Source organism: Glycine max, chromosome 6, assembly GCF_000004515.6.
Source record: "Glycine max cultivar Williams 82 chromosome 6, Glycine_max_v4.0, whole genome shotgun sequence".
NCBI classification, from domain to species: Eukaryota; Viridiplantae; Streptophyta; class Magnoliopsida; order Fabales; family Fabaceae; genus Glycine; species Glycine max.
This window is the reverse complement of record NC_038242.2, coordinates 1,350,061-1,376,050: the sequence shown is the minus strand read 5'-3', so window position 1 is coordinate 1,376,050 and position 25,990 is coordinate 1,350,061. Positions and strand designations below refer to the sequence as shown.

At 33.5% G+C, this 25,990-nt stretch overlaps 3 protein-coding genes and 1 pseudogene across 4 annotated transcripts; 3 read left to right on the top strand and 1 right to left on the bottom strand.

Moving 5' to 3' along the window:
* The first annotated feature begins 4 nt into the window (after positions 1-4).
* On the top strand, positions 5-4,119 carry LOC100778551 (pentatricopeptide repeat-containing protein At5g42310, chloroplastic). Its single transcript, XM_003527329.4, has 5 exons — positions 5-1,874; positions 2,479-2,631; positions 2,745-2,816; positions 3,275-3,463; positions 3,849-4,119. The coding sequence occupies exons 1-4, from the start codon at positions 120-122 to the stop codon at positions 3,383-3,385; spliced, it is 2,091 nt and encodes a 696-aa protein (XP_003527377.1). The 5' UTR covers positions 5-119; the 3' UTR covers positions 3,386-3,463; positions 3,849-4,119.
* A 155-nt stretch (positions 4,120-4,274) lies between these two features.
* LOC100813842 (carboxypeptidase B2) lies at positions 4,275-9,438 on the bottom strand. 2 transcript variants are annotated; one of them, XM_003527310.5, is made up of 11 exons: positions 9,061-9,438; positions 8,356-8,413; positions 8,155-8,265; positions 7,823-7,960; positions 7,302-7,371; positions 7,167-7,222; positions 6,828-6,953; positions 5,925-6,064; positions 5,163-5,235; positions 5,003-5,077; positions 4,275-4,748 (listed from the first exon to the last, which is right to left on the bottom strand). In XM_003527310.5, the coding sequence occupies exons 1-11, from the start codon at positions 9,216-9,218 to the stop codon at positions 4,440-4,442; spliced, it is 1,314 nt and encodes a 437-aa protein (XP_003527358.1). In that variant the 5' UTR covers positions 9,219-9,438; the 3' UTR covers positions 4,275-4,439. The 2 variants fall into 2 exon arrangements, with proteins under 2 accessions (XP_003527358.1, XP_014632688.1); XM_014777202.3 differs by lacking the exon at positions 9,061-9,438 and adding an exon at positions 8,842-9,027.
* Positions 9,439-16,217: 6,779 nt separating this feature from the next.
* LOC100810616 (uncharacterized) lies at positions 16,218-17,179 on the top strand. Its single transcript, XM_003527304.5, has 2 exons — positions 16,218-16,448; positions 16,538-17,179. The coding sequence occupies exons 1-2, from the start codon at positions 16,328-16,330 to the stop codon at positions 17,029-17,031; spliced, it is 615 nt and encodes a 204-aa protein (XP_003527352.3). The 5' UTR covers positions 16,218-16,327; the 3' UTR covers positions 17,032-17,179.
* A 372-nt stretch (positions 17,180-17,551) lies between these two features.
* Positions 17,552-25,773, top strand: LOC100786195 (1,4-alpha-glucan-branching enzyme 1, chloroplastic/amyloplastic-like; annotated as a pseudogene).
* Positions 25,774-25,990: the final 217 nt, after the last annotated feature.

Sequence of the window (25,990 nt, the reverse complement as noted above, 5' to 3'; positions counted from 1 at the left end):
GTTCATACAAAATAAATAAATGAAGGGGTCCAACTTGGTGAATGGTGATAAACAAGCTTTCCATCTTGTGGGAGCAAAGCAAAGCAACGGCCATCTCTTGATGATAACAGTAACATAACATGTTCCTTTTACCACCACAACTAACAACAGCCCCATTCCCTTCCATATCCATCCACGTCACTCACTTCCACTTCCCCACCACCCACCACCGCCACAACCACAACCACAACCACAACCATGTTCTCCCGCCGCCGCAATCCACCGCAAACCCCATAACCGCCAAACCAATCATCCTCGAAGAAGGCCCCGACGACATCCTCTCCTTCCACAACCGCCGCTACGACTTCACCCCCCTCCTCACCTTCCTCTCCAACCCATCGACCACTTCCGACTCGGACTCCAACTCAACCCCTCCCACCTCACTCGGCTCAACCGAGTTCCAACTCGCCGAGTCCTACCGCGCCGTCCCGGCTCCACTCTGGCACGCGCTCCTCAAGTCCCTCTGCTCCTCCTCCTCCTCCATCGCCCTCGCATACGCCGTCGTCTCATGGCTCCAGAAACACAACCTCTGCTTCTCCTACGAGCTCCTCTACTCCATCCTCATCAACGCCCTCGGTCGCTCCGAAAAGCTCTACGAAGCCTTCTTGCTCTCCCAGCGTCAGGTCCTCACCCCTCTCACCTACAACGCGCTCATCGGCGCCTGCGCCCGAAACGGCGACGTCGAGAAAGCCCTAAACCTAATGTCCAAAATGCGCCGCGACGGTTACCAACCGGACTTCGTCAACTACAGCTCCATCATTCAGTACCTCACGCGCTCCAACAAAATCGACTCTCCCATTCTCCAGAAACTCTACACCGAAATCGAGACCGATAAGATCGAAATCGACGGCCACCTCATGAACGACATCATTCTAGGGTTCTCCAAAGCCGGTGATCCTACACGCGCCATGCGGTTTCTAGCTATGGCTCAGAGCAACGGACTGAACCCTAAACCCTCGACGCTTGTCGCGGTTATCTTGGCGCTTGGGAATTCGGGAAGGACGCACGAGGCTGAAGCGCTGTTTGAGGAGATTAGAGAGAACGGGTCGGAACCGAGAACTAGGGCTTATAATGCTTTGCTTAAAGGTTACGTGAAAACTGGTTCGCTTAAGGATGCGGAGTTTGTGGTCTCTGAAATGGAGAAGGCTGGGGTTAAGCCTGATGAGCAAACTTATAGTTTGTTGATTGATGCATATGCGCACGCGGGGCGGTGGGAGAGTGCGAGGATTGTGTTGAAGGAGATGGAAGCGAGCAATGTGGAGCCTAATTCTTATGTTTATAGTAGAATCTTGGCGAGTTATCGCGACAAAGGGGAGTGGCAGAAATCGTTTCAGGTTCTGAAGGATATGAAGAGCAATGGTGTGCAGCCTGATAGGCATTTTTACAATGTCATGATTGATACGTTTGGGAAGTATAACTGTCTCGATCACGCCATGGCTACATTCGAGAGGATGTTATCGGAGGGGATTCGGCCTGATACCGTTACTTGGAACACGCTGATCAATTGTCATTGTAAGTCCGGGCGCCACAATATGGCCGAGGAGTTGTTCGGCGAAATGCAGCAGAGGGGATACTCGCCTTGCATTACTACTTATAACATTATGATTAACTCTATGGGGGAGCAGCAGAGGTGGGAGCAAGTGAGTTTGTTTTTGAGCAAGATGCAGAGTCAGGGGTTGCTGCCTAATTCAATTACTTACACAACTCTGGTTGATGTGTATGGAAAGTCGGGAAGATTTAGCGATGCGATCGAGTGCTTGGAGGTCTTGAAGTCTACGGGGTTCAAGCCAACTTCAACCATGTATAATGCTCTGATCAATGCCTATGCACAAAGGGTATGTATGCTATTCTGGGAAATCTATAAATAACTGTCTTTACAAGTAATTCAATGCTTGCTAATCTAATCATTGCTAGTTGGTATACATCAATATGCTGATTGTGCTGTTTATGAACTGATATAAGTTTACATGTCTGCACCTTACTAGCTTTGACATGAGTATCTATTCTTTGATTTGCCTACCTTTTCCATGAGTGAAGCTGTGAAGGCTAAAATTTCATTCATCTTATCACAGCTTGTTATTTTATGTTGTATCAAATCACTCGATTGAAACCATGAAACCTCAAAAATTTCCTTTGTGCATACTTACTTTGCATTGGGAATTTGGGATATGAAGCATTATTGAGTAGTCTTTATTTATTTTTTTCAAAGACCCCTGACGTTACATTGTGATGCTGACAGACGTCGATTGTAATTTCTGTTAGGAAACCACTGATTCTTTATTCTTCTTCCATTGAAAAACTTAAAGCACTAGCTGTGGGAAAGGATAATAGGCTGAAAATGCACCATATGTTTTTTCCAGAATTTCATCTTTAACTCGTATTCAATGAAGTGGATTGGTTAAGTAATGAATTTGGTAATATTTGGCATAATTTTCACAGGGTTTGTCTGAACTAGCAGTAAACGCATTCAGGTTGATGACAACTGAGGGTCTGACACCCAGTCTCTTGGCTCTCAATTCATTAATTAATGCATTCGGTGAAGACAGAAGGGATGCTGAAGCCTTTGCTGTGCTGCAGTATATGAAAGAAAACGTATGCTTTTTTCACATGTTCTTTCTTTTTCTTCCTTTATGGATATACCCTTTTATATTGTTTTTGAGTTGTCTTTGGTCAAGTACTAATGTATTTGTTCATTTTAACTGCAGAACATTGAACCTGATGTAGTTACTTATACCACCCTTATGAAAGCTTTGATTCGTGTTGAAAAGTTCCAAAAGGTACATAATATTAACATCGTCATGGTCAGTTTGTCGTCTATGTCTTCATGACCCTTCAATCTTGCACTTTATCAAAGGAAATTATCATGGTTTTTTTGTTTTAACCCATAGTACATTCTTAGAATTCCAAGTGTGACCTTTTTCTGTAGTTCTCTTCTGTATTGGTTTGCAGTGTCCATATGCAATGATGATGCACAGTAAACAAATCAGTGAAAATAACATAGTTTCAATATATAAATTGACTTGGCTCTAGTTTTTTGCCATGTTATTGAGATTTGTTGGTTAAGTATCATCACGTTGCACATTATCCCTTACATGGATGATAGCATGATTTTTTAAGGAAGAAAAATAACTGCAACTTTGGCAAGTATTTGTAGCCTGTTTATTAGTTTATTCGTGGGTTGCTTAAGGTCAATCAACTTCATCACACAAACTATGCTGCGCTATTTGGGTTTCAGGTTCCAGCCGTGTATGAAGAAATGGTCACATCTGGATGCACTCCTGATAGAAAAGCTAGAGCAATGCTGCGGTCTGCTCTTAGATACATGAAGCAGACACTAAAATCATAGTTAAATTATGATGCACATTCTTTCATAAAGACAAAACAGAATCAAATTTGCTCCCCTTACTTGGTTAAAATTTTGAAGGTTAGTGCTAGATAAACTGGCAGCCTATGCTTAACATTGCTTGTCACGGGCTTTAGTTTTGATTTTGAAATGAATATTTTCTTGGTAAATGCATTATGGATTTGTTGCCAAACCATGAAATTGGTCTCATTATATGTTAAATTGGTCTGAAATTGGCTCTTTTATTACTTTGACTTCCATTGAAGAAGATGCATTTGTTGGTTTGTCCCTCAAAATATGAAATTTAATCTGACTCTCTCTGTCAAAACATATATTAATATTGTTGCTGATGTAGTGAGTGGTGGTTGTATGTTGATTCATGTAAACAATTTTAGAGTATGTCACGTTCTGTTTTACTGTATTTATTTGGAAAGCTTGAGTTATGATGCATTTTTTAATTTTTCAGGTTAATGTAATAATAAAATCAGGATTCCTGTTGTAGACTAGCATAACCCCTTCACGACAGGTGCTTTGGGGCAGTATGTCTGTGTCATGCCGGATATGTACGCTCCAACAGTGCCTGAATGAAGCTGTGGAAATCACGACATGGAACGCATAGAAAATTAATGGCATCCTGTAATGCTGTACCGTGTATATCAATCTTTGGTATTTACGTATCATACGTTCGTGTAAGTAAAATTAATTTGTTGAAATGCATATTTTATGCACTTCATTTACATCCCCACTGTTTTGCATCCCGGTAGTTACTTAGTCGTGCCATTTCTTCATCAGAAATTTGATGAATAAATAGCTATCTATACATTTGAAGACAAAGACCTTGTTATCATGTGAGAGAAGGATTGACGTTCAGTATAACAAACACCTTTATACATTCGTTTACAACACAGCCCCCAGTCCTTGAATTGGGCACTTTTAAAGAATTAGATTGTATGGCCTCAGAAAAAAAGGCTCGCGTTACTTAGTAATACAGACAGCAATTTAACTTACAATTTTTTTCCCTCAAAATTGGATATACAGTTTAACCTACGACATAATTTTAGAGGGGTATAGCTGAAACAATTGGTCTACACTTACTTTTTGAAATTCTAGAACAGAACATGAACAGTAATAACACTGAAGATAATAAAAAGAGCCTAAAATATGTTCTTATTTCTTGCATTCCAAGCTCAAGCACCTCCATCTTCTTTCCATATCTATTTCTTCTTTCCATCAAATACCCATCTAGATACTCATCTATCGATACTAACTTATCTAGCTTCAAAATAGACGCTTTTGAATCACCAAGCTTCTGCGGCACCAATTTGAAAATTGTAAAGAATGTTGCCGACCAGTCACTGAGAACTCTCTGAAAATGACAATATAAAATATTAGAATCATTGTTGTCCCACTTTTTCAACATGTAATCTCTCTTTTTAATTGTTCTCCCACCTAGGGAGGGTAAATGTACATAGGGCAGCAACCTTATTATTGCGCCAAGGGTCATTCTCTTTCCCTCACCTTAATAGTAAGTTAAAAACATTTATTATAAAAAAATAAAAATAAAAAAACTTGAGAGTAAAGGAATAGGAAACACTCGGAAGGAATGGAGTGAAAGCATACATTGTAGGTGGCAAGGTCGATGGGATTGAACATTTTGAAGCAATCTCTTGATGAGGCTGTTCCATCTCCATATATCTGCTAGTCAATACAAGAAGACGTAAGGATACCGCAAAAGTGAAAAGTCCAGCAGAAAAAAAAAAAGGAAGTTCAACAGACAAACCTCAAAGGTGAAAGCCATGGGTACCCCCACAATGTCATACATGAAATCAGTTGCTGTCCCGTGTGCAAAATATCTGGATAATCAAGTTCAAAACTGAGGAAGGAATGATGTATATAGATGGCAATACAAAGGCAAATGACTACCTCGAGACCAGAAAATTTGGGGCACAGTAAGATTGTGTATTTTGTAGTTTCAAAATTTACAGTTTTCATTTTTAAACTTCGGCACCTAAAACATGGTGCTAGGCTACCCACTAACAACTTCAAATTATCAAAAGTCGTAGAATATTTGAGACCTTTAAATGTCAATTCAGATATTTTGCGTACAGCTTGCAAATCAATGAGTTAAGGTCATTATAGGTTGACAGTGTTTTGAGCAAGGGTATCTCTCCATATTACGCCCACTTTGGTTTTGTTCCATATATGTTATGATGCATTCAAAACAAAATCAAAAGTTGACACAACTGCAATGGTCAATTTTTCTCGTCTGGTCATAAAGTCCACTAAATGGACGTCACTTGTGAGCTAGGGATAGATGGCAGAAGAAAATATAAAACCCGAGAAACATGTTTGCAGCCATTACTCATTCCACTACGACCAGAAATCAAACTAACCCTGCTGAACCAATTTTAGACACAACAGTGTTTTTTTCTTTTGGCAACCAAGATAGATAACAGGAACATTTATAAAATATAAACACTTGGGACTTGGCCTTTTGAAAATTTGCATCATCCACATCAGATTTAAATAAAAATCAACTGACCCTACAGAACCGCCTCCAGACCCAATCATGCAGCGCTCTTGGCAATGAAGTTGGTTTACTTCTTCAAGCAATGATCTCATCCGTTGCATAGGCAATCCATCTGGTGTTGAATTTTTATGATCGTAAGGCATAAAAAGAGCCTGCAGAGGGGGGACGGAAGAAAAAGGACAGCAAAAATTGTCATATGAATATGAATGGTTCCTTAGCATGTTGACCACATTACGTATCCCATAAAAGTAAATGTATTAAAGACAGAGAGAGAGGCTTAAATGACAACCTGAGACTATATTAGATTATTAGTATTAAAGAATTTTGTAACTGAATGACGGCATGTACACCCACATTGCTAAACATGGATCTGCCATTGAGGAGAGCAGAAGAAAACACTCAAGTAATGTACTGTCTATAATGTAAGCCCATTCCTAATATTTACGCTGACACTTCCTCTGTTTTGCAAAAGATATTATCAAGAATTTCTATCACAACTTTCAGCTGCATAAAAATATGACAAATCTTGGTGGAGTCTTAAGATTAACCTTGATTCCAGTTGATTGAAACTTTATGTTTCAAAAAATGAGAATTAGGTTTTCAAGAAAATAGTTTGCTAAAGAGGAATAATACAAGAGTACTAGAGCACATGGTTGTGCCTAGATGAAGGATCAAATATGAAGCATGTGTTGGGAATAGTACAAGGGTACTGGAGCACATGGTTGATGCATAATATAATAGAATTTATCAGAGCACGTATTAATTATGGTCGACAATTCAATTACTAATTTTGATTCCTGCTTGGGTTATATAATGTGCAAATCCTGAATTAAAGCACAAATGTGGATACGAAATCCAAGGGAACAATCAATCATTTTTTATTTTAGAAACAGGTGAAAAATGAACTAAACTTACCTCCATTCCAGAATGCACATTGACCCATAGATGTGGTTCAAAAGATATGGCAAGTTTCCGCATAATTTGACTTTCAGGCTCACTGAATGGAGCAATTCCAGGATTCTCCTCATATGGATCATAATCCTATTTATTTGTGAATAATGAAAATGAAAAAGAGATGCTTCAAAATATTAAACATTTGATATATTTCTCGAAAAGATAAAAGAGTGCCACACCATACACTATTGTTATCACAACCTATTACAAGGTGCAAGTCGATAATGGACACAGGAAAAAACACCATAAATTAACAATATTTTATATTATGAACTGAGATATTGAATAGTCAGAATGAACCTTCTCCTTTTTTCCCCAATCTACACTCCAATTTCGGTTGAGATCAACTCCTCTACCTGCCACATAAAAAAAACTCAGGCATTTTCAAAGCTAGTCAATCATTTAACTGACGATTTTAAAGGAGAAATACAATACCATTTCTTCTCTCACATAGATCTCCAGCTTCAACAACTTTGCGGCCATTCAAGTTTTCCATTGGAACTACCTGATAAATAATTAGACATTAACTACAAATACATCTAACTTCTCATCTTATTTTTTTTCGTAAACTAACTCCAAGATACAACTAAAAATATTGTCAAAATCCTTTAACCAATTGATCGGCAATAAATGGTTGAGCATGCAAGCATATTAAATATGAAAGAGGAAAAAATCATAAAATAGCATTCACTGACATAATTTCCTCTGGTAAAAGTACTAGCTAAGTCTAAAACTTCAATATATGGATGGAAGATACCCAAAATTCTAATGGCACTGTCTAGCAGAACATCAAATGTAATGCTGCATGCCATGGTATAAAGTGTGCAACAACTGGGACAGAGTTTTAATACAAAATATAAATTGTTCTGAAACTTTAGCAGCATATTGATAATTAGAGTCAAGTTCCAGATGGATTTCACAATTATCATATACTTATGGTAGAAATTTCAACTCACCTTTATGACAAGCTTGTCAAGTGCACTGTTTAAGGAAGCTTGATCCATGCTGGGTAGAATTTTTTCTTCACTTAAGATAGACAAAATCCTTAAAGCAAGTTCTGTGGTAATCAGCTCTCTTCCATGCTGCCCAAAACTCTGGAAGACAAGGAATCATCTGTCAAAAAAACCAGAATAACCAATTTGAGATAACTATCCACTACATGCCAAATTATAACTTTCTCTTATAAGAATGCCTATACATAATTATATTATCATAATTTTCCCCCTTTTCTTACATACAATTTTTCCCCTTTTCTTATCATTAACACAAATGAATGAAGAAAACTTACAATAAGAATTCTAAGCTTCGACCTCTCATCATTGCCTTTCTTTTCCTTGCAATAAGTAACCACTGTAACCTCCGCACCATAGCCTTTATTTCCAGCTTTAATTGTCTCCGTCTATTTAGAAACATTAAAGATATGAATTATGCATCCTAGAAAAGAGAGACACACACAATAGACAATCTATATACTCCATAAATGACCCACAGTGAGTTTATCCGGGTGACGATGGACCAAGGCCCTGATCTCCTCCATCAAATTGTCACTGCATAATCCCACAAAAGGGTTCAGCAAACAAAAAAACAATATCATAAATCGACTGAGTTGTCCATATAGCTTCAAAAGCATTGTTTCATCAACAAACAATACATAATCACAATAAGAATATTAAATGCTGCAGAGAGCATAGTATTTGAGAAAGTAAGTCCATGTTTAGATTCACCTTAGATCATTGGATCATCCAAAATCACATTGAAATACCAGTTTACGTGATTTAAATAAATGCTCACAGGTTTGATTCTACCTTGAGGAATCAATTTTAGGTCTAGACTTGATTTTGAGTTAAAACAACTTTAGGTAACTTCTATTTTGAATCAAAACATTTATACTGAGTTTTACTGTTAACTTGCTTTTAGAATATAAACAATTTTGCAAAAACCAATTTCATTCAAAATTAATTTTGCAATGGCTCACCAAACACACAGGAAAGCTATCAATCAAGAAAACGTCCCTTGATATTCATTCAACAAAATCGTAACCTAAATTTAACGGTGAAAGAAAACGTGATCTGTCCTGCCAAAAGAAAACAGACAAGAAAAGAAAGAAAGAAACAGATACCAAATTCGAAATTCAATTATGAAATTAAAAACATGCAATTCGAAGGAGATAAAAGATAGATCAGGGAGTAGTTACCTGGAATGGTAGAGATCGTAGTTGATTGGCGTAACTGAAGGTTGAGTGAGATTGTGTGATTGCGCATTAACGGAGAGAAGAAGAAGATCTTGAAAAGAAGAAGCGAGGAAGCAGAGGCTGATTGAGAACAGAAGAAATTGAAAAATGGAAAGAGCCATGGCAAGATCCAGAACAGATTAAATTTCATTTCATATTTTATGGTAATGAAATGTTATGTTTGATTTGATGTTAATATTGATATCGTTATTATTGATTAACTTATCAAAGTGTTCCACCAATGACGAAGAGGGAGGGAGTATTGAATTAATTATTTTAACTGACGGAGTAGTTTATGCAGCTTTTTCCACGTTCCACGGTCTCGATCGAACATAGTTGGAAGGTCATCTCACACTCACATACATATTCATTTATACATTTGTACCGCAAAACGAATCATTTACACGTTTAGAAAAAGGAAGCCAAACAAAATTCAGCATAGCCACCCTAATATGTTCAAAAAAAGTAAATATAACAATAATAATACTAAAAAATATATATTTACTTAGATAGGTCAATTTATTATATCTCAGAGGTATGAATCGCCTTCATTAAAGTGTAACTTTTTAATTAAATAGGTTTTCCTAAAAGTTTTGGACTAATTTATTTTCTAAACAAACTTGACTTGGTCTGGGCTTATATAAGTTGGGTCATTGGTTCATATCGAACAACTTAAACCTATTTTACCAAAAAATGAAAAAAAAAAAAAAAATATATATATATATATATATATATATATATATAATTAAAAAAAACTAAGATGACAGGGAAAATTAATGAATATATAAATATCATTAAATTAAAATTGGTTTCCGTCTAAAGTAAACCAGCATATTGATTCAAGCAAAATTGAGTGTTGTGGGTAAAAATTAAACATGATTGGAAGAAAAAAAAATTCAACCAAAGGTTATCAATTTAATTTTTTTTATGAAGATTAACCATCATTAAAATTTGTTAGATACTTGGTGATAAAAAAAGTATAAAACAAGGGATCTCAAATTTCACAATGTCATTTGCATATAAAAGCTAAAAAAAAGTTAGATAAAGTATCTCTTGTGATAAAAACAATCTAAAAAATAATATATACAAATATTTATTCCTATAATATAACATAAAATTTTATTTGTAAATAATAGTAATTTTAGGAGTGGATTTTTAATAAAAATGTTATTATAAATTAATATTGAATAAAAGCATTCTTAGGAATTATTATTATTCTGGTGAAGTTTTTTTTCTTTTTCACATGTTTTCTAGTTTGGAGACCATTTTATTTGAAACATGATTTGATATTAAATATAGACACATCTTCCAATGGGGATTCGAATTTTGGTTCACAATGATTCTCGTTAAGTTGTGCCTTATCCTACTCCCCTGCATATTAAACATCAATTTTTTTAGTTTGTTATTTCTTTTAAACATATTTGTTGATTTTAATTTGATTTAATAGATAGTTCAATAATTTCATTTTCAATCATTTTATAATATAATTGTATACACAAAACTTTAACTTAAAAACATTAATTAAGCTAGAATAATTTAAACACTTAATCTACCCGTTATGAGATATAAAATTGACTCGATGATTTAGAAGAGACGAAGGAATACAAGAGATCGTGAGTCGAATTTCTCGACTAACATATTATATATTATATATATACATATAATAAAAAATATTTTAGAATAACTAATTTAATATTATATAAAATAAAAGTAATTTGTAATTATAAAAATTGCATACTAAATCTCAGTATTGTGAACAACTTAATTCTTCATGAAATATTATAATTGTTACAAAAAGAAAATACACATAAAAAACATATTGTTATAAAGTTGAAGTTTCAATTAGTGATCAATATTTATCATAGATCAACGAATATTACAAAATTTAAATATCCATCAACAACTCACATTACTTTTAATTATTATTTTTCATAGAATATATCTAAATAACTAAATTAATAATAAAACGTGTATATATATAATAACTTATTTATTAATGTGTATCCTTAGTTATTGTATAATGTTAATTATTTTCAATTTAACTAATTTATAAAATTATTACTTTAAATTATACTTTTCTTGACATGTATTTTAAAGTTAGTATTTTTTCAAGTGCACGAGTGATAGTATAATAATCGATTACCAGCAGTTGAAAATGTTTATAACAGTCACTAGAAATTTGAATTCGAAATTTATAATGTGTAATTGATTACGCAAAAAAAAACATATTATTCCTTAATATAAAAAATATCATTTTTTTAATTATTAAGATTGAATATTAAATAGTATTAATATGAGTATTTTAATTCTTCATTAAAAAGATGCAGATGTTACAAAATTGAAACTTTGATTAATTTAAACAATCAATTTTTTTTATCTTATAGTTAAACACTCATATATTTTACTTCAATAATATAGTTTTAAGCAACCTTAAACTATCCCCTTAAAATAATCCTTAAATGACAAAAAAATATTTTTTATTCATTAGTAATCGTTACTTATATAGCACATAGACATCTCCAATGAAAAAAATAAAATAAACAATAATGTCTAAAATAAACAACTGGCTAAGAAACGAGGAAAAATGCTCTAAGAAAAAAATCCAAAGCATTAATAATAATAATTGGTAATTAATAATTAATAATTAATTAATATTTCCATAAATATATATAAGACATTTATAATTAATTCATACCTATTAAAAAAACTTATTACTCTAGTCAATAACATTAAATTTGTTGGTAATTATTATATTTTTATAAGAACATCCTTAAAATAATTAATCTATGGACAGAGAAAAATATTACCGGAGTATGAATTTTTAAAATTAAACTCTTCAATTCTCGTAAAAGAGAAGAAAAAAATAGTCATTTTTATAACATTTATTATTTAAGAACTAAAATAATTAAGAGTATTTTATAAAAATAATAATTAACGTAAAGGATGATTAAAAACTCTTGTTTTTTAATTCATATCAATTAAAAAAAACTCTTATAAAATTTGACAAGAAATTTTTAAAGAAGTGTCTTGTATTCAGGGATTAAAATAATAAATGCATTGGAAAAAATAATTAATAACATTAAATTTGTCTGTATTTATAATATTTTTTTAAAAATAATTAATCTATGGACAGAGAAAAATAGTAGTAGTGGAGTATTAATTTGGCTTGATTACAAATTTTATCATATTCTTAAACATCCTCATCGTGTTTCCTTTAACTTTTTTCAGGTAACACGTCAACTATGGTAAAAATCCAAAATGCACAAAATTGAAAATTTAAGTGATAAAATTCACAAATAATAAAAGTTAGGTGAAAAAGTTTGCAATTAGGCATATTAATTTTTAAAACTAAATTCTTCAATTCTCCAAATATCATAAATGAAAAAAAAAATCAATTCATAGAATTTATTATTTATGAATTAAAATAATTAAAAATATTTGATAAAAAAAGAGAAAATTTTAAAAAGGTTTATTATTTTTTTGATTTGGTACTACCGTATAAGTAAGACGTTAGACTCCCCAACTATAATTATTATTATTATTATGTCCCTGGAATATTTTGCAATCAATACATGTATAAATTAAAGAATAAAATGAGAAAAAAGAACCTGTGTGCACAAAAGGTAACTGATGAGAATGTGAAGGTAAATTGCTCATTCTCTTTGTGCTTGACGGTTTTTTCACCCCACAAACCGGTACGAAATAAATAAATAAAACCTCATGACTTCTTTATTCTCTCCTCTCCTCTTTTTTTTTTTCAGCTCCCCCTTCATAGCAAGGTGCCAAATGTTGACGATGGTGGCAGCAGTTTGAAAGGAGGGAACGTCCAGGTACATTGGTGTAAGGTTGATTTTGTCCTGCAATGATACTGCGCATGAAGGCAAAACTCAGAGAGTGAGCAAGTTTGCACGTGTAATTTTTTTTAGTTTATTTCTTTTAGTTTCTTTTATTTTTTGGGACTCATTTTCTTTTGCACGTCTGAGTGATGGTGAATTTTTATTGGTTTTGATTTATTTATTGATTTTAGGTTCACTTGGAGGTTGATGCAGATATATTGGTTCCTTCATCATATCAGGTAAAGTTAGTGACTTTAAACATGCCCTTGGGAATCTTTTATTATTTTTTCCTTTTCTCTTGTTTGGATACGTATTTTAAACTGCACTGGAATTTGTTCTCTCTCTTCACTTATGCACGTATAACTTGATGGTGAGAAAATGCATGTTGGTTAGTTAGGTAATTCAAGTTAACTAGAGTTAGTTACTAACTATTTTGAATGACAGTTAGAGATGTACAAGTTAGTTACCTGTTATATAAGTAACTAAGACCTTTGTAAATGGTGTTGAGATCAATAAGATTTTCCCTCATTCATTCATTCTCCATATTGAGTGCAATTCCTTGTGTGTGTAATTTCTACAATGCAAAGGTTTATTTCCAAATGCTCTGCTTTGAGGTGGTGGTGAGTGGAGTAGTGTCGTGTGGAAAGATAGACAGAAATATAAATATACATATGCATATTTTTGTGTGTGTGTGCATACATAGTTCAATTGAGACAGGGGATTCAACATTCGGGCATTGCTTTATCTATTTATGTGCCATCCTTATCTGGTGTTGAATGCATTGCCTTTTCTAAAATTTTGTAGTTTCCCTTATCTCTGCCATTGTATATATTTTCTGAAATGCATTGCTTTATCTATTTAATTTGTTTTTTTTTTTTTTTTGCATAAGTTGCTCCTGTATATTATGAGAAAGTTAATTAGTTCTTGAATTGAACTTTTATTTTATTTGGAGTACACATTTTTTTCTAATTTATCCGTTACTTAAAGTAACTGCACATTCTGTTACATGGGGTTTAATGATATACATAGGTGTGGATACCAATTTTTTAACCACTGTCACGCACGACTTTTTCTCATTTTTTGTATCTCTCTTATGCTTAAATCCTGCTCCTCTTCTCCCAGGGTCCTTCTGTATTCTTGCAGGTTTTCCTCCCAACTCATTCTTACATATCTTTCTATTTTTTAGTTTCTTTATTTATTACTAAATACTTTTTTAATTAATTCAGCAGGCCTAAGTTTTCTTCATTTGATTTCAACTTCAATTAATATACTTTGAAAGTATTGTAGATTTTTGTTGAATGCATATATTTTGAGTGGGGCTACGTAAGGCATATGCCAATCAGATTATAGAAGAATGGTTCAGAAATAATATTTTGCTGGAGAAGCCCTCGAAAGCTAATTATAAATACAATTTTAAAATTAGTTTCCACATCATAGTTGTGAACATGTGCCTAAAGAAAATTCAGCAGCTTATAAAAGTCACTTATCTAACAATTCTCTTTGTCCTCTGTGTAGGTCTTAATTGTGTGCTAAGGGGTTGCATTCTAGCCAAAGAGGTCTGGACGATTCTCTCTAGGCGTATGGTGGATCAAATTTTTTTCTCCCTGCCCCTTTACATGTGGATGAACTCCAACCTCAATATTGGAAAAACAAAGGGTGTGAATTGGAGCTTATATTTGCTGATGTAATTGACAATTTTTAGGAAGCTAGAAACAACCCTTAATTGACTAAATTATAATTTTGATTTTTATTTAATTTTTTATTCGTAATCTTGATTTTTTATTTGTTGGCAATTTGATTTTTCATATCTAAAAAATCCATAATATTGATGCCATAATCAGTTATGTATATATATTATTTCTTTTATTTTGATTCAATTAAACTTTAGACATAACAAACTTATTTAAGGTACTATTAAAAAATAATTTAATTAATTAAAATATAAAAAATAAAAGAAATAAATGTATGAAAATTGATTGTGAAATTTCTAAAATGTATGAACTAAAGCTATGAAAAAAGTAAATAGGAGAATCCAAAATCACAAATAAAAATTAAAAGGAGACTAAAATTGTAATATGATCAACTTTTTTTACTTAAAAATTTCATAAACCATATTAAATTAAAAATACTTTTTTTTCTTCCTAAAAAGGACTTAATTTTAAAATTAAATTTATAAATGTAATATTAATTTGAATATGAGATTTGTATATTTTAAAATTTAAATTTTATATATATATATATATATATATATATATATAAGAGGGGCTAAGACCCAAACAAACTAACCTAAGAAAGCCGCAATTTTCCTAATAGCTACTTCACTCACAACTGAGGCATCAAAGTCCACCACATTGAACACCTTTTCATTGTGCCCCCCTCCATAACGAACTCAACACAATAGGAAATAATCATCCCCATTAGGTCTCACTCTGACATTATTCAAATTTGAACACACCCAGTCAACAATTGCAGCCAAAGAAATTGTCAGGAATAGAGTGAGCTACACGTAATTTCAAATATTTAAATTGGAATGTATGACTATTTTATCAACAGTGTCATGTAATTTGATATTTTTAAAGAATGGAAAAAAAGTGTAAGAAAAATTATATGTAATAATTTTATCAGAATGTGTTTGGACGGAGGAATTTAAAATTTTGAGAAATTTTAAATTTTAAAAATTTTAAATATTTCAATCGAAATTCTTTTATTTTCAAAATTTTGTGTTTGGATAAAAAAAGTTAAAATTGTGAAGGTGAAAAAAAAATAAGAACAATATTTTTTTTGAAGAAGACGATAAGAATAGAATTTCAATTTTTCATCTTTTAGGAAGAAATTTCAGATGTCTAATTGTTTAAAATTCTGTTTTAAAATTCCAAAATTTTAAATTTTTCAAAAAAAAAATCAAAACAATAAATTATAGAAATTCAAATTCTCTAACAATTAAGTAAATTATTTTGCTCAGTTAAAATTCTCTCTCCAACCATATTTTTACTGTTTTTTTCCCATAAATTTAACTCAATACAAATACACTCATACACGCGTCTGTATTTCTGCTAGTATAAATGCATAGGAAAAAAAGAAGAAGAAGGGAGACCGTATTTATGGAAAGTTAAATAGAGAATCTGGTTTGCTAACGTAAAAATTAAGATATTCATCGTTTCAAATGAAGAATGCTCGTGAGCCGTATGATCCAAGATATGACCGTTGTAAACACAAAACGCTCCTATGCGTGTTTCAATTCAAACCCATTCCCTTCTTCAATAAAAAATAATAAAAGGGAGACAGCAACAGCCACAACAAGACACTCACTACTATTCCCACAACACAACATTAGCGTACTCTGTTTTACTCTCTATCTCTCTCTCTCTCTGTCTCAGCCAACAACACAACAATCAATGTACGCTGCATCAACCATGAAATCCATGTACAAGCCTCCATTGCCCAGATCTCCAATTCGCCTTCGACCCTCTCATGCTGTTCATTCATCAAACTCTATCGCTCTTCAAACCCCACCAGGTTCTTTTTCTTCTTCTTCTTCTTCTTCTTCTTTAAGCTGTAATCTTTTCTCTTCTTTTTTTATTAATCTTTTTATGTTTTCGAAGCAGGTTCCTTGACCAAATCTCAGAAACCTGTTATCTCTCCAAACATGCGACCCGAATACCGCACCATTTCGTGCGAATTACGGGCTCTGACCAAGATGGTTCGTGATGAATTCAGCAAAGCCAATTCAGAGAAAGCGGCGAGCGCAAATTCGAGTGTTCTGTTCGAGAGAGGGAGATTCTACGATGAGTATTCCGCTAGAAGGAACGAGAGGCTCATGAGAAAGAAGGGAGTAACCGCTGTTGATGAAGGTAAGGCTAAACCTGTTCACTCTCTTGGGGTTACCATGGAATCTGGAAAGAAGAGTAGTAGTGTGAGAAAGATGGGAACTTTGAGGAAATCTATCTCTGCGGCTTATTCATCTGGAGTGAGTGAAACACCAAGGTACATGCTCAGAAGCATGACTAAGGAAAATAAGAAACCCCCTCTTGCTGCAAAATTTGACAAATCTGTTGTTGCTGGAGACAAGAAGATGGGAACAAGAGCAAGAAGGATCTAAACCTAATAGGGTTTTAATTATTTTTTGGGGAGGGGGTATATTGAGAACTCGGTTTAATTTGATGTTTAGGGTTGAATCTTGTTCTCTTGGTTTATAGTTTGTTAATTTTACTTTTAAATATCAATGGATCGTTACAGTTTATTTGAAATCATCTTCTTTGTGATTCAGGTATGATAGTATATACATCCATTTATATGTCAGATAATTTCTTTCTTCTCAGATTATATTAGATTCGATGGTTTGATTTATTTAACAATTTACAAATTACTCTTTTTCCTCTTGACTGGGATTTGCAAAATTAATAAATATTAAAAACGAATTTTGAGTCATAAGTAAATCATGATCAACCGACAGAATGTCATTTCTGGTCAATTTTTCAAAATTCATATCCAAGAACTTGAAATTTGTTTTCAAAATTTTCGCTTTCTTTTCACCTTTTCATGTCCTGTAAGTATACTAAAAAATACTAAAAATAAAAACAAAATTGAGTCATAAGTAAATCATGATTAATCTTGACAGAATGACATTTCAGGTAAATTTTTTCAGAATTCAAATCCAAGAACAAGTCTTTTTCTTTAGGTGAAATCTTTATTGGAGAGTTAGAGCGTTATCAAATTACTTTAATGCATTTTTTCAGAATGACATTTCAGGTAAATTTTTTCAGAATTCAAATCCAAGAACAAGTCTTTTTCTTTAGGTGAAATCTTTATTGGAGAGTTAGAGCGTTATCAAATTACTTTAATGCATTGTTTAGTACCGATCTCAAACGAACGAATAAAATGCTGTTTGTTTTTCCCCTTTGAAACCTTACAAATTTTTATACCAAATTTACGTTTGAAATCTTTCACGCCCCGTACCAAAAATATTCACAACAACCAAAAAAGATTCTCAGTTGCCTGCATCTTTCTAGATAATATGACGATAATTTGACGAACATTTATCCAAAATTTACTTCAACGATATCCAAAAGCTGCCTGTCCCAGCCACCTGGATTTTCAAGCTCTTGAAGCCAAGAAAACACTTAATATTCACAAGGAAAAAAGATTCTCAGTTGTCTGCATCTTCTGGTTTGTCTCGAACCACCTCACTTTCAACAGAAGCTGCTAGTATTGTCTCTTCCAACTTATCCAAATTGCTATCTTCACTTTCTACAGAAACCAATTCACCAGAAATTTTTGCAACTTCAGCATCTGCTGCAGCTAATGGCTCTTTCACCCTATCCAAATTGCTATCTTCACTTTCTATAGGTGTGGATTCATCAGGAATTATTGCAACATCTGCTGCAGCTAATGTCTCTTTGGCCCCATCCAAATTGCTATTTTCACTTTCTTTTAAACTTAAGTGATTTGATTTGGGCTATCAGCTTCTTACTATTATGTGTTGATTGCTTTCATCTGTAATGCTTTAATCATGTATGATTTTCTGTTTTTTTAATTTTCAGATTGTGAGAAGTAAGCAGTATCTTGTGACACAAAAGCCAGTAGATCTGGCTCTTGGCTATCGGAATCCACATGGATACGGGTTCTGTTTTGCATTGAGAAGATCAATACAAGAGGGGGTATATTTGATTATGTTTCATGTCTCTTTTTTAAACAATTAGGGTCATTGTTTCTTGAGAAATTTCTATGCATATATGCTGTCCTAAGTCCTAACTGATATCCAGTGTTGTTTGGAGGACACGCATTTAAGAACAGGTTGTTGCTTTTTCCAGAATCAATTCTCTTTCATAAATTATAGTTCAGTATGTTTGGTGGAGGTTCCTAAATGTGATTATGGAGCCAAAGTTGCTTCAAACATGAACATATCAAACTTCAAAAGTAACAGTTAACAAATTCAATGTGTATCATAGTGTGTTAAACTTCTCTCATTTTTTTCTACTCGTCTCTTCCAGATAGAAAAGTGAATTAATTAAAATGGCATGAAACATTTACACTCTAGTCTTACAAATTTGCCACTTTTTTTTTAAATGAAAGTTGGTATGTCTGTTATCCACATATGCAAATATGCTGTATGTGGTAAGTTCTCTCAATGTTTGCCTACAACTAGGTGACATCTCATTTCAAGGGCAGAGCTGTTATGACAGATGACAAATCAACAATGTCATCCACTGAGGAAGACTTAGAAAACATTGGCATCTTTCGTATTTGTCCATCCCTAAAGCCATATAAAGATCACTTCAAATATAGAATGAAGAGATATGTAGATCAGAAAAAGCTTATTGAAGAATATGAAGGAGGTCTTGAGGAATTTGCTCAAGGTGATTCTGATTTTTGGCATTGTTTCATGTTTGTTTTTCTTTTCTATATATCTATGCATACAAACTAAGATAACTGCAAAGATTTTTTGCACAACTACAAACTACTGCGAAGAGTTAGTAGTGAGTGTCTGTTGTGATCCCTGGGAAAGCAAACTGAGAAATTGATATAAACAAAAGAAACAAACAATTTTCTTGAGCAATTAAGAATAGGACTATGGAAGAAAAAACTTTAGGGTTTTCCCCCTTTACGAACTTTCTAATTCTCTGCATGAATCCTTCCATCTTTATTTCTCCATATTTATCTAACTTATATCCACTTTTAACTAACTAATTAATTGATCTAACTGTCTCTAGCTACTTTTCCCGTCTATCGTAACAGTGTCTATGGTAGATGGTAGATAAGTCATAGTAATTTATCTAGCACGCACAAGCAAACTTAAAATAATGTAAATTTGTGTGAACATCAATTGATTATGTTAGAGATATCAGCCTACTTCAAATTAGTAGCTGTGTTTGCGTTGTATCCCTGTCAGATCTCTGCCGGACACTTCACAGATATTTGAAGTACTCCTAGTTGCATTATATAATTTTATACTTATAATTGTTAAACTTTCACACCAAAGCATATGGGAATATCTGAATTACTAGATAAACTATAGCATTTTATGATTTCTACAATGACTTATGTTCACTTTTAATTTTTATTTTTTTTTTGCACAGCAAAAATCAGTATTATATATTATATATAATACAGTACTAGGTGTACTGCAGAGAGGATAAAAATGTACAAGGCAAAAGTTGCCTAACCCATCTGAAAGTTACATAATCACATTAGCTTAAACCAAACAGGAAACAACCCCCTAAGACAACTCCTCCCTCAAACTAGTAGACCATTGATTGAAATGAATATGGAAGTCTTTGTCCATACATTTTAACCATGACCACGTGTGGAATAAAGCTTCATCCATGACTTTTTCGGGATTGAAAATCTGGTTATTAAAAACCACTGAATTTCTATGCTTCCAAATAGTCATGGATAAAGCTATCCAAAGCACTGCCCATCTCTTGTCTATATATCTTTTGCTATTCCAATGCGAGAATTGTATGAAATGATTTTTAGGATCAATGGGGAAAGGGCCCACTCTATCAACCCATCTCAAGACCTCCCATCAAAGACTCCTAGTTCTTGTGCAAGAAAACATGACATGACCAACACTTTCCTCCTCTACATCACATAAAGGACATGTATACGAAGGTAGAGCCACCTGCCTCCTTCTCAGATTAGCTTTAGTAGGCAATCTGTTTTTAAAAATTCTCCAAGAGAAGGCACTTGCTCTTGGAGGAATTTTCAGATTCCACATAATCCTAAAGGCACTGTCTTCATTGTCAGAACTGCCATCATCCATGAATAGGTTGTATGCTGACTTTGTGGAATAAGACCCACTAGGATCAGCCCTCCAAGTGAGATAATCCAGTCTAGAAAGGTGAATCTGAACCCCATCAATCTCGTCCATGAAAGCTGCCACCATATCAATTTCATGATTAAAGAAATTTCTCCTCCATTGTATCTTCCAATCCCACCTATTATCAACATGTTGACCCATTAGGCTGATAGTAAAGTCCTGCTGCTGACTCACCTGATACAAAACAGGGTATTTGTCTTTGAGGGTTAAGTCATCTCCCCTCCATTTATCCTTCCAAAACTTGATTATGGCCCCATTACCCACCTTCCACCTCAAGTTATTATCTTTTTTAAAATATTATCTTTTTTTATTTGAGCCTTGTGCTTTATGTTAATTTTATAGTTAATTACTATATTTTTTTATGTTGTATTATAGTTGTGTCATGTCTTTCAATTTTTAAATTTGTTGTATCACTGTGTCCATGTCATATCTTATACATGTCTTGTATCATATCCATGCTTCAACTGGATTGATTTCTATTAAAATGCCTCACTAATTTGTTAGATTGAATTTAGTGACAGCTTTAATATAATGTTTCCTTTTTCTTTTCCCTTCCTCTTTCTCTATCTGGTTATTTGAAATTTGGATTTAACAGAGAAGGTGGTATTGTGTACTGTGAGTGGGCACCTGCTGCTTAGTAAGTTATATATTTGTCATTGTTTTATTTAGTATTCTTTTCATATTTTATGTTTCTTTCAATGCAGGGAAGCACAAATTATTGGAGACTTTAATGGATGGGATGGTTCCAACCACCAGATAAAAAATCAGTTTGGTGTTTGGAGTATTAAGATCCCTGATACTGACGGAAATTCAGCTATACCACACAATTCAAGAGTGAAGTTTAGATTTAGACACGGGGATGGAGTTTGGGTTGATCGCATCTCTGCTTGGATCAAATATGCCACTCCATACGATGGTGTCTACTGGGATCCACCCCTTTCAGAGAGGTCCCATTATTCACCTGTTGAATATCTGTTGACATGTTATCTTTTAAAAAAAAGCATTGCATCTGAAGGATCAATACTAAAAGGGACTTTGATGTATGCCACATATTGCATCTGCTTGGAAGTTCAATTTTTTTTATAGCTTTCAAATGAATTACAATTAGTCAAAAAGTTTGGATCAAAATGTATGTAATTATTTCAGTTGGATTATAAATGAATTCTCATCTTTGAGGCATAAACATTATATATGATTTAAAATAAATTTAATGTTTTTTTGCTAATGAATACTACCAAAATCCCATCAAATGTCATTATTTGAATTTGTCACATCAAATCATGATTGATGAATGAACTAATACCGATTTCAAATGTGTTATGATAGAATCCATGTACCAATGAGGAGTTAAGCTTTTTTTTATATTCCATACACACTGGGATTTCTTATTCCTCTTTTCTGTCTGGTCATTAAAAAATAAAAGAACTTTTTGTTCAGGTTTAGTTTGCAAGAGAAAGAGGAAAGTGTGTTTTGGATTTAATTGCTTAACTAGACCAAGTGATTCTTCCATTCTTTTGTTATCTATATTTTCCTCACTCTCGGCTCTTGATTATGTTCAGATGAAATTATATTCATTTATTCACCTTCTTTTTTGTTCTGCAGGTATCAATTTAAATATCCTCGTCCACCAAAGCCAAAGACCCCACGGATATATGAGGCTCATGTGGGGATGAGTAGCTCTGAACCCCGCATAAACTCTTACAGGGAATTTGCAGATGAGATTTTGCCCCATATTTGGGCAAATAACTATAATACAGTCCAGCTGATGGCCGTGATGGAGCATTCCTATTATGCATCATTTGGATATCATGTAACAAATTTTTTTGCTGTGAGCAGTAGATCAACCCCTGAAGATCTAAAGTATCCGATAGATAAGGCCCATAGCCTAGGTTTGCAGGTTTTGATGGATGTTATCCATAGTCTTGCTAGTAATAATGTTACTGATGGACTCAATGGCTTTGATGTTGGCCAAACTTCGCAAGATTCTTACTTCCATACTGGAGATAGAGGCTATCATAAATTGTGGGATAGTAGACTCTTTAACTATGCTAACTGGGAAGTTCTTCGTTTCCTTTTATCGAATTTAAGGTGGTGGCTTCATGAGCTTAAATTTGATGGATTTCGATTTGATGGAGTAACATCAATGCTGTATCATCACCATGGAATCAACATTGTATTTACAGGGGATTATAATGAATATTTTAGTGAAGCAACAGATGTGGTGCTGTAGTCTATCTGATGCTGGCTAATTGTCTGATCCATAGTATTTTGCCAGATGCAACTGTCATTGCTGAAGATGTTTCTGGCATGCCTGGACTTGGTCAACCAGTTTCTGATGGTGGAATTGGTTTTGACTATCGTCTAGCCATGGCAATCCCTGATAAATGGATTGATTACTTGAAGAACAAGAACGACTATGCATGGTCAATGAAGGAAATCTCTTGGAGTTTGACAAATAGGAGATACACTGAGAAATGTGTTTCCTATGCTGAAAGCCATGACCAGGTATTAGCTATACCATTGTATATTCAGTTATCTTTGTGATGGAAATACAATAAGAATTTAGGCAAAATTATATTTGTAAACAGAAAAATGATGGAAACTGTAGGGAACAGATAATCAAGAATTTATATATTTCATTGTTTTTTAATTCCACTCCTATCAATGTTGTACAATTTTTGCCTTGGGCAGGCCGTTGTTGGAGACAAGACTGTTGCATTTCTCCTAATGGACTAAGAAATGTATTCTGGCACGTCTTGCTTGGTTGAGGCTTCTCCTATTGTTGAGCAAGGGATTTATCTTCAGAAGGTCATTAATCTGATCATGAAGATCACTGCACTACATCATTCATATAGAAATTGGATTGTTGCAAAGCTGCAAACGCAATACATAATTATCATTGCTTTATAATTTCCTTGGAGTCATTGTTATCTCAATCTTTTGCAGATGATACACTTCATAACAATGGCATTAGGTGGAGAGGGCTACCTTAATTTCATGGGCAATGAGGTATGTATCCTGCTTCACTCTTCTTCCCACAAAACTTCTGTTCACTGTTATTGTTGGTGCAGCTAATCATGTTTTTTTTATTGAATATAATGTAAATTGTTTGTGAATTTTGAGTATCCAACTCTTGTTACTATAGTTGTATATCATGTATCATATTTTGTTAAGTTATATTCATGAGGCCATTTTTAGTTTGGCCATCCAGAGTGGATTGATTTCCCAAGAGAAGGCAATGGATGGAGTAATGAGAAGTGCAGGCGTCAGTGGAATTGGTGGATACAGATCACTTGAGATACAAGGTAATATTATTTATTTTGTGTTTGGTGTTAGTCTTTTGTGGGGGGTGGGGGTGGGTTTATAGTTCATATACGTATGTATTAACTCAACACTAACACAACATTGACATCTCTTTTGCAAATTCATTTCTGGGACTTTTCTGAAATGTTAATTATTTTCAACATCAATGGAATCCTTGAACTGTTGTTATGCATGGATGAAGCAAGTTTATTTTTTAAACACAATTGCATTTGTACATGCCTGTGTATAATAAACCATTTATTCAAATTATTAAAATTATAAAAACCCTAATTCCTTGTTGAATTGGGTTAAAACAGTCAAGAAAAATATAAATCTGTAAGATACAATACAAGAGTTTTCTTGTTTACATGTTTTCATGTATGATTTTAGCATATAAAAAATGGTGTAAACAGATATGTAACATTTGAATCAACTTCAGAAATTCATCATTAAAATTTATTGTTACAATTGGAATATCTGTGTTAGCTTTATGTTAAATTATGCTAGGGCTTAAGCATGGTTATTTTCAGATCTTTATTTTCCTCAGAATAATGTGGTAAAATATGGGCACTGTAATTCAGCATATTTTTGTGTGATGCAGAAGGCACCCGCGTAATCTTATTTGTGGAGCCCCTTTTTCCCTTTCTGCAGAACTCTTTATTATCTTTTGCTCTAGCAGTGTGTTGCTTGTCTGAGATATATGTTATAATTTTGTTTTTGGAACTTGTGCAGTTCATGAATGCATTTGACAGAGCAATGAACTTGCTTGATGATAACTTCTCATTCCTTGCATCAACAAAACAGATTGTGAGCAGTGCAGATGACGATGACAAGGTGAATATGCTCCCAAATGATTGTACTATACTTATTCACAATTTTATGGTTTTTGCCACTTGCTATTCAATTAAGAGTTTATCTTGTATCAAGATTGATAAAATAGAACTGCTTTCAAGTTTCAAGAAAACATACAATAGGTGTTGTGAACATAATGTGAAGAAGGTATTTCTCAAACATGAGTGACTAGAGAAGATAAAACCGTTAACAAGTCATTGTCTACTCTGAGACTTTGAGTTAATTTCATGCGTAACTGATTGCTATTTTATAATTAACTGCCTAATAGTTTTTTCTTTTGTAGGTTATATAGTCTTTGAGCGAGGAGATCTGATATTTGTGTTCAATTTTCATCCAGAGAATACATATGAAGGGTATGCTTTATATGTTCAATTTTCATTTGTGTTTAGGGATATTAATTGCGACAGATTGTGTATTTATGTATGGTAAATTTTTAAAAACCTTACTGCAGTAATAACTGTTAACCACAAATAATTTGGCTGAAATGTTGAACATGTGTAGGTATAAAGTTGGATGTGACTTGCCTGGAAAGTATAGAGTTGTATTGGATAGTGATGCTTGGGAATTTGGAGGACATGGAAGAGTAAGGAGCCCTAATCTCTCTGGCGGTAAACATGAGTATAATCAGGAAAGGAACTACTGTCCCCAAATTTTTTTGAAATTGCAAAATAAATATAAACCGTTAAATTTTTGTTTTACCTCCCAAAAGTTCTTCGATTCTGCTTGAGTCTAATGATTTATTACAGGTCAATTGGTACTTGTGAGCAGCAGTGAGATTTGGGGTGTGTGGATGGGGTTGGGTAATAACTAAGGAGAAAAAGTGGAACCGACACTATAAAATCATATTGCATGTTTTTTATTTCTCTTTATGGTGTAACTTTTTTTTTACAATTTCTCTCATTATACTTTATGATAAAATAGTATCATTTTTGTGGATAAAATTCTATACAATTATTTAGAAGCTGCATAAATCACCGATTCATGGCGGTCCTTAGATGCACCCAAAGAGACAATTTTTGCTTTGGGGTCAGGGTGCATGTCATGCCAACCTTCGAGCCTTTCCCATTTTCTTTTTTCTTAATTT